The 15843-nt window shown below is 39.2% G+C and overlaps 1 protein-coding gene across 1 annotated transcript in view; it reads left to right on the top strand.

Moving 5' to 3' along the window:
- Nucleotides 1–1306: 1306 nt before the first annotated feature.
- Sptlc3 (serine palmitoyltransferase long chain base subunit 3) overlaps nucleotides 1307–15843 on the top strand; it is a 117163-nt gene continuing 102626 nt past the window's right edge. Inside the window, exon 1 of the mRNA XM_041670973.1 lies at nucleotides 1307–1423. Coding sequence (XP_041526907.1) covers nucleotides 1307–1423 — 117 coding nt within the window. The remainder of the gene's footprint in view (nucleotides 1424–15843) is intronic.

The raw sequence follows: 15843 nt of genomic DNA, 5'->3' as shown, positions 1-15843 counted from the left end.
TCATGCTTCTGGCTTCCCAATAGTGGGATCACAGGACTGTGCCACCATAGCCTAGAACGTTACTCCTAAGGTCTTTAGTTTAAAATGGGATTTTCAGATATCGACAGAGGAAAACCACAAAGGTAAGCTTGGAAATAATCAGCTGTAAACTATTTGTATTGCCCAACAAACCACAGTTCCCTTTAATGATAACGAGAAGAAACAGACCTGTTATGATTGTTGTATTGAAAGAATAAGGGGTAATGAGTAAGCCAGAGGTATTTGTGGACTAGGACCCTATGGTAATCATTTGCCTCACAACAGAAGAATCAGTGGCAACATCAAGACCAGGCGTCATTTCTTACCACCCTACATAGGCTAATTCAGCTGATACATTGTCTCATTTTATGGGCAGAAAAACTGAGTTATAGAGAAGGTAAATGCTCCTCTAAGGTCATATGATTTTAAAAAAATGGTGCATTACTGGTAAGAATTAGAATGTTCTGTTTTACTGACTTCTATCTGTCTTGAATTTTTTGATGGCCCGGGACACTTTATCATGTCATAATTTTATATGTTGTATGGTATATATGTTTATATGTGGGTTACAGATGTTGCTGTTGTGATTTTACGATTCACCATGGGAAAAGATTTACATTGATCATTTGAATCACGTTACTTGCACAGTTCAGTGACATTGCATATATACTCATTCTTGTTCAATGACCAATGACAACAAGTTTCTCCTCCGCTCCAAACGAAACTCTGTACCCATTAGGTAACAATTCCCCAGTACCTTGCTTCTTCAATTCCTAGCAGTGACTCATGGGTGTTATTATCTGGCATAAAAAAAAATATTTATAAGCAGTGAAAAAATGTAACTATATGCAAAGGGGAAAGGATTCAATAAGGAGAAAAAAATTGTAACTAGCCCTTCAGTACTGTGAACTCTGTGAGTGTGCTGTGTATATCTTTAAAAGTCTCTCCACCTCTCAGCCCGCCTCCTCGGTGTTTACCCCTGGAATTTTCTGTCTCCAAGTTTCCTCTGCCTCAGAGAGCAGCTAACAAGGCAAATTCCTTTGTAGTTTCAGAAGCAGGCTTGTTGCCATGGAGTCCACAATGCCACTGGAGTAGACTAGTAAAAGGTAACCACTAAAGATCCTGTCCATAGATAGGCTGTGGTTCTTCTTCTGGAAAAGCCTGACTGGTAGGATTCCTTTAAGGGCTCAGCCCCAAAGTGTTTTATGTCATCACTTCAGCTACTTGAAAACTGAAGCTACAGGAGACCTCTGAAAGAGAACCTACTGGGCTCAAAGGCTTCCCACCAATGGCCAATCCTAGAGGTACTACTGTTATTAATGGGACTTTCCACAGCCCCAAGACTCAGCACAGCAAATGGCAAAGCACTGATGGTGTGAAAAACGGAATCCCAAAAGAAGCCCAGGTAAGAAGCTATCCCCTACATCCTTAATCTGCATGGTCCAAATATTTCCATATTTCTTAGCAGCATCATTTAAGGTAGTCTTTACTCAAAGTTTCTCTTGGGGGATGTTTTATTGTCTTGACTCAGCCAATCAGCTAATATTTGTTATGTGTGTCTGCTACAAAGCTCAGAGGTGGTTATACGGGAATTACTTCTGTAGACAAAAGAAGATGTAGACAGAGTCACGAGGTCCCAGATTCTATAAAATAAAAAGTTTGTAAACTTTTCATTTCCTATCAAGCATTTCGGGGGGGGGGGGTCAATATTGTAAAAGATCAAACTCTTTGAGCTACCAAGCAACTTGCTACACTCACAAATGCTTCAGAAAAAGAGAGAGAGAAGTGATGGTAAATCTTGCTGAGATCATGGGGTAGATAATGCTTGTCCCTGATGCATATGAAATGCCTTTCTGGTTGAAAAAAAAAATTTTTTTGGTGTTTAACAGAGTATTGTCATAGCCACAGCCTGATTAGAGACTGGGGTCTCTCTTTGAAATCAGACTCCTTCCCTCCAGTATCCCTTTCTAAAAACCACTTCTGGAAGTGGCGCTTAGGGTGTTCTTCACACTGAAAGCAAAGCAGCGTCTCTTAAACAGACTTTCCAGTTATTTCCATTTCACATTTTTCCCTCTTTGGGGCCTCTGCTCTTATAAAATATTTGAGGGTATGTAATAGGGAAGGGAGACTCAAACAACTATTCAAAATAGCGTCTCAAATCTGTGGGGTTCTTGAAGAAAAGCATTTGTGCATGTCACATACCTTGCCAAGACTTTCTGGTCTGAGTCACACGGTGAGCTAACCTGCCTTAAGGACAAGCTTGAATAGACAGATAGGCAATCTCACTGTGGGGGAATTGGCAGAGCTGTGTGTAGAACCCCATGGAATCCTCCTCTTGTGAGCCAGCCTCTGCTTGAGGAAAATGTTAGGTTGTGCCAAACACCTAGAACAGAGAGGTCTGGCTGGGGACAGGCCTCCATACTCTGAATCAAATTTGCATGCCCACTTGGGAGGTGCAAGGGGCACTCAGGATCCTGGCTAGTGTGGTAAATGGTATGGCCCCTAAGTGTATCCATCTTTTATCCAAAGACATTTGGAAGCACCTACCAGAAATCTCAGGCTGAAGCAGAATGAAGAAAACTCACGGGACTGTACATCCTCCGCTCAGATCATTACTAAGATGCCTCTTGTCCCTGAAGTACCTGTTTCACTAGACACTCTTTACCCCCTAGATTTTTCTGATTCTTGGGTATCTTATTTGACCATAGATGCCTTCAAAACAAGTTTTTCTTTTTTTTACTTATCTTGATTTCATAACTATATTCTAGTGTTTGAAACTGAAAGAGTAAATAGAAAACACAGACATTCCTATTTAAGAGTAAGGTCCCTCCTGTACATGAGTGTAACTGTACAAGTCCGTAACATACTTAGTCATGGAAGCTTCTGGAAGTGCATACATAATGTCACTACTGTGGACTTTCCTGACAGCTCTTTCTGAGAAGATCCTGTTTGCTATGATATATTTAGATGTTTCTAAGTTGAAATTGGTTTTCACTAAGGCGCTCAGTTATGTCTTAATAAATATTTCCCTGAAATAATAAACTCTGCTGAGTTCATAACAGAATGAAGTAAAAAGGACCTATGTTCTCCTTCTAAAGTGTGAATAAAGTTGTCTTTATTATCATGATCCTCAGGCAAAAGTTCTACCTCATGGGCCTCTTAACAGGCTATGTCTTGGCCAACAGTCTTGCCTATTGGCAAAAGCAATCCGTGGGAGCTTGTAGATGTTTGAGGTCAGTGGTCTTTCAAATGCTTTGCCGGACTTAGGTCTTTCGGGACAGTGCCTCAAACCCTACCCGTTCTAATGAAGATCTCTTTAGCTTTTCTTCTGCTTCTTTGTACGCACACAGACATATGGTTGCCACTTTCACATACAGGCTACTCTGTAGTATTCTATTGGTAAACAATTTCCCAGCATAGCAAGCAAAAGATAAACACTGTTAGGCAGGAACTTGGGAATGTCCTCCACTTTCTTCCAGTGTAGCTTGCTGTGAACTCTGTGATTCCGGTATGTAGGCTTAGTAGCCCAACCTCACAACTGAACAGGAGCCAGAACTTTTCCACTTGGAAAACATCTAGAGTTTCTTTCTGGAGCTTTTCTGAGCCTTAATCCTATTGCCTTTCTTTTCTTGTTAAGCCCCGTATGACCCAGAGATGAACTGAAATGGGCTTTCACCACTGATTAAGTCCATTCTTTGCTCACTTCTAATATGGCTCCTGTGTTGTTATGCTTGCTAGAATGCTATTGTCCAAGACAACTGAGCTTCCCTCCCCATGAGCATATCCCATGTGAAGCTTGGTTGGCTTTTAATACCCTTAAATTTTATGAACTCTTTCCTGGACAGTTGCAAAGTTTTCCAATTTTGCCTTTGGCTTCTATTTGTTACCAAGTCTCACCATCAAGATGACTGAAAGTGGTCAATATTATCCTTTGAAAGATTGGATAATTCATTGCTTCAAAAGTTTGTCCTTCAGTATGAACTGTTCTTCATTCTTAATCTCATCCTTTATAAAAAAAATATTCATGGCATAGACATAATGCAGGCAAGTGCTTGTGACATTAGCTGTGAGAACAGAGATAAATGACAGAGAATCTCTGCGAAATGAGACTTAATGGAAGATGCTTGGGTTAGCTGTACTCATGACCTCAAAAGGTATTTAGGGAGACCAGCCTCACTCCAGCTTCCTTTCTGGTGATGTGATCTCTTCCTTTCCCATATATTCCCACAATTAAGATATCATATCAGAAGGTCCTCATAAGACCTGAGCCAATACTGGCATTATACCGTTGAACATCCTGTATTGTTACTTTCATAATTTTTTATCTTGATAAAATTATATTATTTCAGACATTTTGTTTTTGTAGTCGAAACCTTATCAAAATGGAAATTTGTTGCAAACTAGTTGTTCATAATTATTACCAGACCTGTGACTGTGGCAGTAACTCTGTAGTTGGGTGATAGGTTGTTAGAGAGTTTGAAGGAGCAGACTAGAGATATCTCTGACTCTGCAGCCAGTGTAGTAGACCATTCCATGAGATATTGAAAGACAAGGATACTAGGGAACTAATCTCAGATGGCAATAAGGAACCTATCAGAAATTAGAGGAAAGGACTCCATCCCAGAAGCAAAGGGAGGATAAATAGACTGTGCTTTCTAGCTGGAGGAACTGGACAGGTACAGTATAAAAGCTATTGGAGGGATCAGAGGGACTGCCAACACAATCTCAGGAAAAAAATGCATAAGCACTGAGCTATGTAGACCATGCTTGAGATTTAGATAATTGTAATCTCGTCACCACAGAAGACTGGATTATCCTATTAAGTGATGTACACAAACCTTATCCACTGAATTTAGCAAAGAAGAAAACAAATATATCAAATCCCATATCATTTCCATAAATTTTCATAGAGCAGAACCATGACAATATCACCAATTTTTAACAATATAAAAATTTAAAACTTTACACAGTATCCTAAAATACAGTGAAAACTTAAAATTTGCAATATAAATGAAGGGATGGACTGTAGTCATGGCTCAGTGGATAAGAGCACTTGCTTTATGTCAGGGGACCAGGGTTCAAGTCTCAGCACCCACATGGTGGCTCACAATCCCCCATAACTCTGTCTTCAGGAGATCTGGCACCCTCTTCTGACCTTCACAATCACAATGCACATGTGCTATTCACTTATATACATAGAAACAAAACACTCATATAAAGAAAATAAATAAATCATTAAAATATATTAATTGAAGGGAGAAAGCTCTTACAATAGCGCCAAGATTAAAAAAAAAACACATAGGAAAAGATTCAAAATTAAAGTACAAAATAATTTAGAGGTAATGACAAGATACTACTGAGAGCCATAAAAAAACAAGAATAAGAAGAAATCCTATAATATTGATAGAAATATCAAGATGAAAATTTTCCAGTTTTGTCTATTGTCATCTATAAATTTTATGTGAATATAATATCTTTTAAGCCAGAAAAATAACTTTAAAATTATATGGAAAAATAATAAAGGAAAATAAATAGAAATACATTATTTGAAAGGATAAAATAATGAGGGATAATTAGTACTATGTTATACATGAAATAATTAGAGCCTTTTATATGAACAAAAGAATATACAGATTATAAAATTCATACATAAAATAGAGAATATTATATATTTTAAAAATAGTATTTACATAGAGAAAGCTATTGTAATTATAGCGTAAATTTCAAGATCCAAGCTGGGCAGTAGATGAGGATGCCTTTAATCCCAGCACTCAGGAAGCAGAAGCAGGGGGATCTCTGTGAGTTCAGTGCCAGCCTGGTCTACAGACCTAGTTCTAAGATATCCAGAGCTATATATGAGACCTTGTCTCGAAAAACAAAACAGACAAAAAATATTCAAGATCCACAAAAGGAGAGGCTAAAAACTTATCAGCATAAAAACCAAGCATTTCTTTTGAATGACAAAACCAAAATTACATATTAAAAAAAAGACAATACTATAAAATCATCAAAAGCCATATTATAGGCCAGGGAAATGTTTACAATTCACAAAATTAAATGAAAAAAAAATCCATGGGGACATTTAGACCCAAATATTGAAAATTCCACAGAAAAAAAATAGGAAAAATATATATATATTTTTTTTAAAGGTAAGAGGGAGCTCACTGACTCTGGACTGACAGTGAAGGGACCAGCATAAAACCAAACTAGGTCCTCTGAATGTGGGTGACAGTTGTATGGCTGGGGCAGACTGGGGCCACTGGCAGTGCGACCAGGATTTATTCCTAGTTGAACTGGCTTTTTGGAGTCTATTCTCTGTGGAGGGATACCTTGCTCAATGTAGATATAGTGGTGAGGGCCTTGGTCCTGCCTCAAAGTGATGGGTTAGAGCTTATAGACTCCCCATGAGAAGCCTTATCCTTTCTCTCTGGGGAGTGGATGGGTGGATGGGGTGGGGGAAAGATAGGGGAGCAGGAAAAGGGGGGAGAATGGGAACTGGGACTGGTATGTAAAGTGAAGAAAGATTGTTTTTAAAAAACAAATTTCAATTGAAAAAAGGTGAGATAGGAATGGAGGAGGGATTGCCATAAAATCACAAAGAAATAAAGACCCACTTTCTTAGCTTTGTCTGTGAAGTGAGAAATCAGGCTGGAATGCAGTTTGAAGATCTCATCATGTAGATCAGGACAACACCAGTGGAAAAACTAACAAAATTTTCAGTCACTGCTTGGTGTCAGTCATTTAACATAATAGCAATATTGCTAAACTGATCTTTATTTTCATTTTTGTATAGATAAGAAAACTCAGGTGTTAAGAGCATAAGTGACTTCTCAAGGCCACAAACAGCTAGAGAAAAAACTGTGCCATGAGTCATTCACCCGGAAGGACTGGGGCTCCCACTGTAAGCTCAGAATCCAGCAACACCCTGCTGTCCTTCCTACTGCACACCATTCTGTAGTTGAAAGTGTCGAAATTAACCATGAAAATAATAATTATAATACTCCCCAGCATGCACTGAGCTCTTTCAAAGCACCGGGCACTCTAAGTGTCTTGCTTACAGCCACTATTTCACTGCGTTCTACTTGACTTGCTTCAGCAGTGAGGAAACAAAAAGCTTAATCAAAGTCACCTGCTTATAATAATCAAAACAAAGTTTGGAAATAAGGTTTGCTCAATCCTTGATCACAAGGCTTTGTTCCTTAATTTACACTGCATCTCTAAACGCAAACCAGTATTAGGAGTGAGTTTCGCTCCCCCATTGCAAAGAGGCCCACGGCATCCAACATTAAAGGATAGTGTTAGTAGGGGTTGTAGGTATTATGGGTTGATTTGTCCTTCCTCTTTGGGTCCTAATAAAAATGTCAGGTCTTTTTCACAAGTAACTGCACACTCACGCATTAGAGTTTTGCCTATACAACACTGTCCAACCACAGACACACCAAGGCAGTGAACTACTCAACTCCATGCTTCCCTTTAAATAATTCTGAGTTGAAAAACACAGATGCCTTCGTGACCTTGAGTCGTGTGGACACAGAGTTAAGCCTATAGGGAGCCCTAGAGCTAAGTTGCCTGGTACTTTAGAATGGCAGTCACTTTCAGAAGCTCACGATATGCAATCTTTTCTAGAAAGGACTGGTGTCTGCAAATAATAGGAGGCACAGTAAGTGAATGGCGAGTGTGGATTTTTTATGGCATTTCCCATTGAGAGATAGAGAATCTCATGCTCTTTCCCTGGAATCTAGATTTGGCCTAATGGCTTACATAGCTAATACAGAATGACTAAGGGGCAACCTGGGACTCCTGAGACTGAGCTCAAGAAGTCTTCAAGAGAGAACCCAGTCTTAAGAGAATAGTAGCTCTTAGAACTTAGATAGCATTCTTATCAGGAACCCAAGTAGAAAAGGTAAAGCCCAAGGAGTAAGAAGAAATTGTCTGTCTGTGTGTGTTCTTAGCCGAGATGACCCACTAACTTGCTCACCATGTGAGTGAGCAAGCTTCATGGGGGCTCCACTCTCCTGGGGGCCTGTCCGTTTCAATTCGTTCTTGTGTCCCATCTGAGCTCTCTCAAATGGCACGTTTCCAAATGGTGGCTGTTTTAAATGTTGTAAAGTTTTATGAGTCAGCAATAGGAAATGGACATGTAAGCATTCTATTTCTTTAAAAATGCATAGAGAAGTCATGCTTTCATAACCCATTTTCCACACTTATACTTACATATGGAGGAGTTTGTTTTGAACACCCATTACTCTCCAGTTTTGGCTTTGATGCCTTTTCTCAGGTTGTAAGCAAACATTTGCCTTATTTTGTTCGGTTTTATTTTGTTTGGTATGAAGGTTCATGTGCTTAACTCTTAAACTAGAGATGTACCTAGCTACAAAATCCTAATACAGCAACTCAAATATTTTCCACACAAAATTCAAAATGAACCTGGGAAGGCAACAAATGGTCTGTTCATCTTCACATTCTTGGGCTGTTGTATTCACATCTGGTCCAGGAATGCACAAGTTGGAATTGTTGTCATTGTCTCTTTACACCACTAAACATCCTTAGTAAATTCATTTTTATTTCTGCCTATAGTGAAGCCCAATAATATCTATTAAAATTACCCATCAACCCTTTCCCTTCTACTGCTACTGTAGGAGTGTCTGGTATAGTAGGAGCTTGGTAAATTTCAGACATAAACTCTGAATTCCTCATCCAGTGGAAACTTAGCAATCTTCACATGGTTTGGTTTACCAGAAGTATTTGTCACAACTATTCACTTCCCCCTTACTATTGTCTGAATGTTGGCTGAGAGTTTCCTCCAAGAGTTCACATGTTAAAGCCTTGGTACTCGGTATGGTGGCACCAAGGATTTTCGAAAGCTAAGCCTAATGAAAAGCGATTAGATAACAGAGACTACCCGTGGAAATAATAAATGCGAGAGCCTTCATTAGCCCTCATGAGAGGAGGTCACAAGAGGGCATCCAGTCCCTAAGGAAAATCTCTTTGTCTATAAGTGATCTCTTATTCTTTTCCACGAAGTAATAGAGTCAAGGGAACCCTTGCCAGGGCCAGCACTCTGCTGCTTGGAGACTCAGCCTCCAAGACTGTCAGTGAAATAAATCTCTCTGTAGATACTCAACTTCAGGTTTGCAAAAAGTAATGAAAAAATGACCGGTACCCTTCTTTCTTAAGACATGCCTGCTCTTGATTTTCCTCCTTTGTCAGGAACTATTCCTTTCTAGGGTCTGTTCTTGTTTCTTGCTCATGTCTCTAACCTGTAAACAATGGCTCAACTCTTGCACCTTTTCTATTTTTCCAGTTACACCATTGGCTCTTCATAGTGCTATCTATCTTTCATGACGGTCCGATCTTGCTTCTTCACTATACCTACACTACGTATTTGTGGGTCTCATTCTTCCTCGGGGATCGTTGGTCACTGTTCCATGAGGGTGGAGGGAGCCGAAATGGGGAACCAGGATCAGACGTCTCTGGATATGATGGTAATAACCCTTTGGAGAGATGACTTCAGTAAGGCAACACAACTTTATTCCACAGTCTAGAAAATATGTAGGAGTGGGAAGTGTGAGGATAAACCCTAATTTGTATTAAGTGTGTTGCGCTCCTTTCATATAACTGTACCAGTGTACTGTATCAAAATGGCTGGAGCATTAACCTAATTATCATGTGGGGAACAGGGAAAACACATTTGCAGGAGCTATGTTAAGTGTCATCCTTGAGATAAGTCAGGCATCCAGGCCTACAGACATCCTAAGGTTAGTTAGGGATCAGAAAGCTTCTGCTGGGGGAATAAAGTCCTCCACATTGCTGAGCTTGGAGAGAGCTGCCAGGCCAGGATAGACTGCAACTTACGATCAGCAGAGCTTCCGAACAGGACCTCCAAACAGGTATTTGCAAACAATTATTAGGTGCGCCCACATACACACACACACACACACACACACACACACACACACACACTTGACACCCAATTTAATCTCTGTCCCTCTGTCGTTAGATGACCAAAAAGTTCTTAAATTTATAAGCAACAGAGTTCCTGATACTCCTCTCTCCATTGCTCAGATCTGTTCTGGTTATGGCCTTCTCTTCTCAATTAAAAAACTCTATCTTTTTTGTGATCAAAAACTTAGGTATCACTCATGATATTTCCTCTTTCATTTTATCCATTTCATATTCAATTCCTGCCTTCTCTCTCCCTCCCTCCCCCACCTCTCTCTGTGTGTCTGTCTCTCTCTCTCTCTCTCTCTCTCTCTCTCTCTCTCTCTCTCTCTCTCTGTGTGTGTGTGTGTGTGTGTGTGTGTGTGTGTGTGTGTGTGTATGAGTGAATCCTCTGGAACCTGTGAGTTACCTGACATACTAGAATCAAATTCAGATCCTCTGCAGGAACAGTAAACACTCTTGCCTCGTTAGGACTGAATTTAAAAAAAAATATCTCTTCTGTGTGATACATAGAATTTATTCCAACTGTCAACGTTTACAGCCTGCTATCATGCTATAACCATTGTGGGAGAACACAGTGACTAATAAGAATCTTCTTCACCTGGGTGTGGTAGCCCACACCTATAACCTGGCACATAGGAGATGGAGATCTGAGAATCAGAACCAGCCCGACTGTGAGAATCTGTCAGAGAGAGAAAGATAGAGAGCATAGGAAGGTAGGAGGGAAGAGGGGAGGGAAGATGAAGGGAAGGAGGAAGGGGGAGGGAAGGAGAGAAAGAAGAAAAGATACTATCTTTGTAAAAATCCCTTGTCACTAGATTGTTTTGGACGGCCGGGCACCAGACATTTTTGTGGGGGATACAGACAGTACCTGTGCTGTATTCCAAGCCTGGGGGCAGAAGCAAGCTTTTAAAAGTAGGACGTGCTGAAGATAGAAATGAAATGTAGCTCATTTGTGTCAATATGAATCTTACCACCTCTTAGAAGAAAAGAAAATCTGCCTGGATTAGGAAGAAGCTAGTTAATTCCCTCAGACACGTGGACTTGTCATCAGGTACCAATAAACCCTCCATTCCTCAGAATCTGGCGTCTAAGAAAAGTCAGTTTGATCGACTTTGCCATCACTGACTTCATACAAATATATAATTTTCTAAAATTTAACTAATAAACTTTTACATTGTCCTACAGTTAAGAACTTTGCATAATACTAATTTATTCAGTCTTCAAATATCCAAACAAGATTAAAGTGTTCTTGTGTTCATTTTACAGATGAGAAAATGGGGCCAGCAACTGGCTAAATATCTCATTATATGTATAAGCTAGCCCTGCATTTGTATGTTTGTGACTAGACCAAAGCCTTTTACTACAGAATTTCATTACAAGTATTTGCAAACTTACAGAATGTTTTTAAAAACACTACAAGAATTGCTCGGAAAGCTATCATTTACATTCTACAACTGATATTTTGTTATATTATATTGTAAATCTACGCATTTATCTATCCCTCTATTTATTCGTAAGTCCATACATATTGTGCACTTTAGAGAAGTTGTAGAGGCATTACACTTTGTCCCCAAACTACTCAGCATGTGAGCCATGAACCAGAATTTAATATTTGTCAACAGTTCTTTTAATTTGAGGTAAAATTTACAATGAAACACACATATATAAAGTATATCTTTCTATGACCTTTGATCTACACTGTTTTCAGATTAATTTTACTAGATAGATTTTCTTAAGACCATGTGACTTTGGAAGCTTTTCAACTTCTTAACATAGAAGAATTTAATCGCTAACATGAGAACCAATACACAGATTAGCATCTATATAGATTAAAGGTAGCCCAGATAAAGGAAGGGTTCACCTGCTGGTTTTCAACCGGAAAAATGTCCCTGTTGTTGAGCCATAGTTCCAGTGGGATCAAGAGCTACTTTCATTTTTGTCTGTAGCTCCCTCTAGCTCAGGTCAGTTGTTTTCGTGAGTTTTCCCATTATGGTCTTAACTTCTTTGCTCAAATTATCACTTTTTCCTCTCTCCAACTGGGCTCTGTGAGCTCGGCACAATGTGTAGCTATGGATCTCTGTATCTGCCTCCATGAGTTACTGGATGAAGGTTGTATGATGACAATTAAAATAGTCATCAATCTGATTACAGGGGAAGGACACTTAAGGCAGCCTCTCCACTACTGCTTAGATTCTTAGCTGACATCATCCCTGTGGATTCCTGGGAATTTTTCTCATGTCAGTTTTCTCGCTAACCCAAAAATGGTTTCCTCTATCAGGATATCTATTTCCTTACTCTCCCTTTTGTACCTTCCCCAACATGACCTTCCTGATCCCTCCTGTTCTCCTCCATCTTTTAATTGTATTTTAAATTCAACAAGCTTAATAAGCATTAGTTGCTTAATGCTCAGCCTGAATCCAGGTGGAAAGAGTCACATGTAATAGAGAATTGTTGAGGTTACTGTGGGACTTTGGAGAAAGATGTTGTAACATTGTCTAGAAGAGGGAGGGAATGTTTCATCAACCATGAAACAATTGACCAAGGGCTTGAATGATGAGCCAAGAAGATAAAGGCATGTAGCAATGGGTGGAACGATTCCAAGAGAGAAATGAGAGCTTCAGAAGAGATGTGGGTCCCTTTACCTCTGGACAACTGCTTTCATCATCTTGGTGGACGTTTTATTCCATCTCGAGTCCTCAAGTTCTTTATTCTGCAATTGCCAAAGAACGTCCTAGTTCTAATGCCAATGTAATATTTACTCCAGAATTTCCAAAGTACTCTCCGCAGAAATAATTGTGAGTCATGGTATTTGAAAGAGTGCTCCACTTTTTCTGACTCCTGGGGACTCCTAAGGGTGTGAGAGCCAGGAGAGGCATCTACCTGTTTATCACTGTATCTCTGTCTTCATTTGTTGGTTGAATCAGTTGATTAAGGGCTATAATTATATCAAAACTAAAAGCTATTTAACTTTGTGGACCCAGTAGATTTCCACCTTCCCTGTTTCATGCCTGAGTTGCCTTTGGGAATTACTTTTCAGCATTAAACTGAGTTTTTTTAGCAAGATGATGTCCTTCTAGGTTCTACTCCTTCACATTCTAAGGCAGAAATGGAAGATTTTACATGTAGTTTTTCTTTTCTTTTTTGAGAAAAAAGAAATATATTTACTTCTGGCAGATACATTTTTACAATTTCAATTTTTAATAGTTCTTAAAAATTATACAAAGTAATGAGTTTTATTATAGCATTTTTATATATGCTTTGATGAAGGAAGGTCATTGGCTAATAAAGGAACTGCCTTGGCCCATTTTATTGGTTAGAAGATAGGTGGGAGGAGTAAACAGAACAGAACGCTGGGAGGAACAGGAAGTGAGGTCAGAGACTCCACAGCTCTCGTCTCTGGAGCAGATGCCTGAGAGAGACGCCATGCCCTGCTCCCGGGCAGACACACGCCATGAAGCAAGCCGCCAGGTTAGACATGCTGAACCTTTCCCGGTAAGACCGGTGCTCACAGATTATTAGAGATGGGTTGATCAGGATAACAGAATTAGCCAGTAAGGGCTAGGGCTAAAGGGCCAAGCAGTGATTAAAAGGATACAGTATCCGTGTAATTATTTGGGGGCATAAGCTAGCCGGGCAGGCGGCCGGGGTGTTGGGGACGCAGCCCCGCCGCCGCCCTTATTACTACAATGCTTACCATTTGTTTGCTCTCCTTCGCTACAGACAAAAATGAAAGTAGCTCTTGATCCCATTGGAATTATGGCTCAACAACAGGGACGTTTTTCTGGTTGAAAACCAGCAGGTGAACCCTTCCTTTATCTGGGCTACCTTTATCTATATAGATGTTAATCTGTGTATTGGTTCAGTCTTTAGAAAGCTTCCATCAGTAGTAACTAAACCAGGTATCTTAAAGCACAGAGTGAATACTACCAGGAAAATGTTGTGTCCATGAGGCTTTATCAAACATGACTGTTTGCAAAAGGAATCAGATGACATAATCTGAACAGAAGCAGCTCTCTCTCCCTCTCTTGTTCTCTGTCTCTGTCTCTCTCTCCAGATTCTCTATTGCCTGCTTAGGTTTTGTTGTATTTTTCTCTTTTTTCTATTAGATTTAACTTTAACTTATTCTACTTTTCCCAGTGACAGAGACAGAAAGACAGAGACAGATATATGATGCTTTTATTTTGAAAAAAAAAATTAGATTTACAAAAGAGATACAAAGACAGACTGAAAATTCCTGGAACTCTTTTTCACTCAGCTTATCCTAGTATCTTACAACATCATGATACTTCTGTTATCACTACAAAATTAATATTTGCAAACTGTGGTGAACTATAGAGTTTATTTGGATTCCATCTATTATTCCTATAATTTTTTCCCCATTATATAATCCAGGATTCTGATTCGTATTTTGTTTTGTTTTACTTTAAATAGCATTTGTTCAAATTTTTATTTTCTACCTGTTTATTTCTAGTTCATAGAGGGGGAATCTGGAAGCAATTGGTGAAGGGGAAATGGTAAACAGAATATATCATATGAAAAAAATCTATTTTCAATAAAAATGAATGTATGCAACAATTTTGTTTCTGTTTACTGGTAATAAACAGGTAGAAAATAAAGTGTTTAACAACCCTGTTAATTCTTAGTGACTAGTTAGTCTGAGTCACAAGAATGAATAAAGTGTTTTAAATGGTTTTTATCTGTAAAATACATGATGCAATGGTATTGTATAAATACATTCATTACTTGGTAGCCATGGGGTATTGTTTCCAGGACCAATCAAAAAGAGCAAACTCTACTGATATTCAAGTCTCTTTACTGATAATATGTAAAATGCTATGAAAATTTATATAACCAATTACTTAAGATCACTTTAGACTAATCATTATGCATAATCAACATGAATTACAGAGTTGTAAATGCTTCTCACAGTTTATTGTTTAGAGGACAGTGACAACGAATAATAGTTGTGCATGTTCAGTTCAGGTGCACTTTTAAAAAATATTTTTTTTAATCTAACGCTAGTTGGATATGGAATGGATATAGGATAAGGGAAGACAGAGAGGCAGCTACTCGTCTTCCAAATTTCCCAGAGAACTTAAGGGAGTTCGAGTTTTAAGCAATGCCATTTAAGTTGCACTTAAGGCTTTGCCAAGTAAGGTAGAACTGGATGCGTTCACCTACCTCACACCATCCCACTGCTACCGTTCTCAGTGTTGTGTCCCTCATAGGCCTTCAGCAACATCAGCTTCACATTTGATGGTATTTTAGAAGAGAAAATTAGTAGGCTTGGAATCAGTCAGCTCTTCAGCTATTTGAAGTGGAGGATTCTGTTGAAGAAAGGACTATTCTGAACCTACCTGGCATTGGGCGTGATTGATAGTTAAAATGCTAGCGGCAAGTAATTTATTTTTGGAAGTTGGAACAAAGTACTCATTCCCAGTCTAAGTCACTGAAATGAGTACATCCATGTGCAGATGACTAACGTCAGTTCTGCCTCTCTCACTAAGGACTGGGTACTGATGAGTGGAATGCAATCAGCTGTAAGTAATGGAGAACTCAAAGAGGGATAGATTTTATTTTAATGACGTTTATTATTCTTGCATATTGAGAAGTCTCAGGTGGTAGATTCCATGACTCAACAGGCTCATAGAAAGTTGTAGGGGTTCCCATCTCTCCATCTCTTATCCTCTACGCATATCCAGCTTCTGATGGCCTCAGTCTGCAACTTGCTAGCTCAAACAGTAGCCAAAGGGCCCAAGACAGTTTCAAGGAGAGCCTGAAAATGTAGAGCATGGGATAAGTGTGTTATCACTTGCTACCTGTTATAAATATGCTACCTGCAACATGATTTTAAAATAATTCTCACCAAAACATTTGAGA

The sequence above is a fragment of the Microtus oregoni genome, unplaced genomic scaffold (assembly GCF_018167655.1).
Source record: "Microtus oregoni isolate MIOR12 unplaced genomic scaffold, Mior012 000020F_ref0000438, whole genome shotgun sequence".
NCBI classification, from domain to species: Eukaryota; Metazoa; Chordata; class Mammalia; order Rodentia; family Cricetidae; genus Microtus; species Microtus oregoni.
The sequence above is the reverse complement of the archived record's forward strand: the minus strand, read 5'-3'. Positions and strand labels throughout refer to the sequence as shown.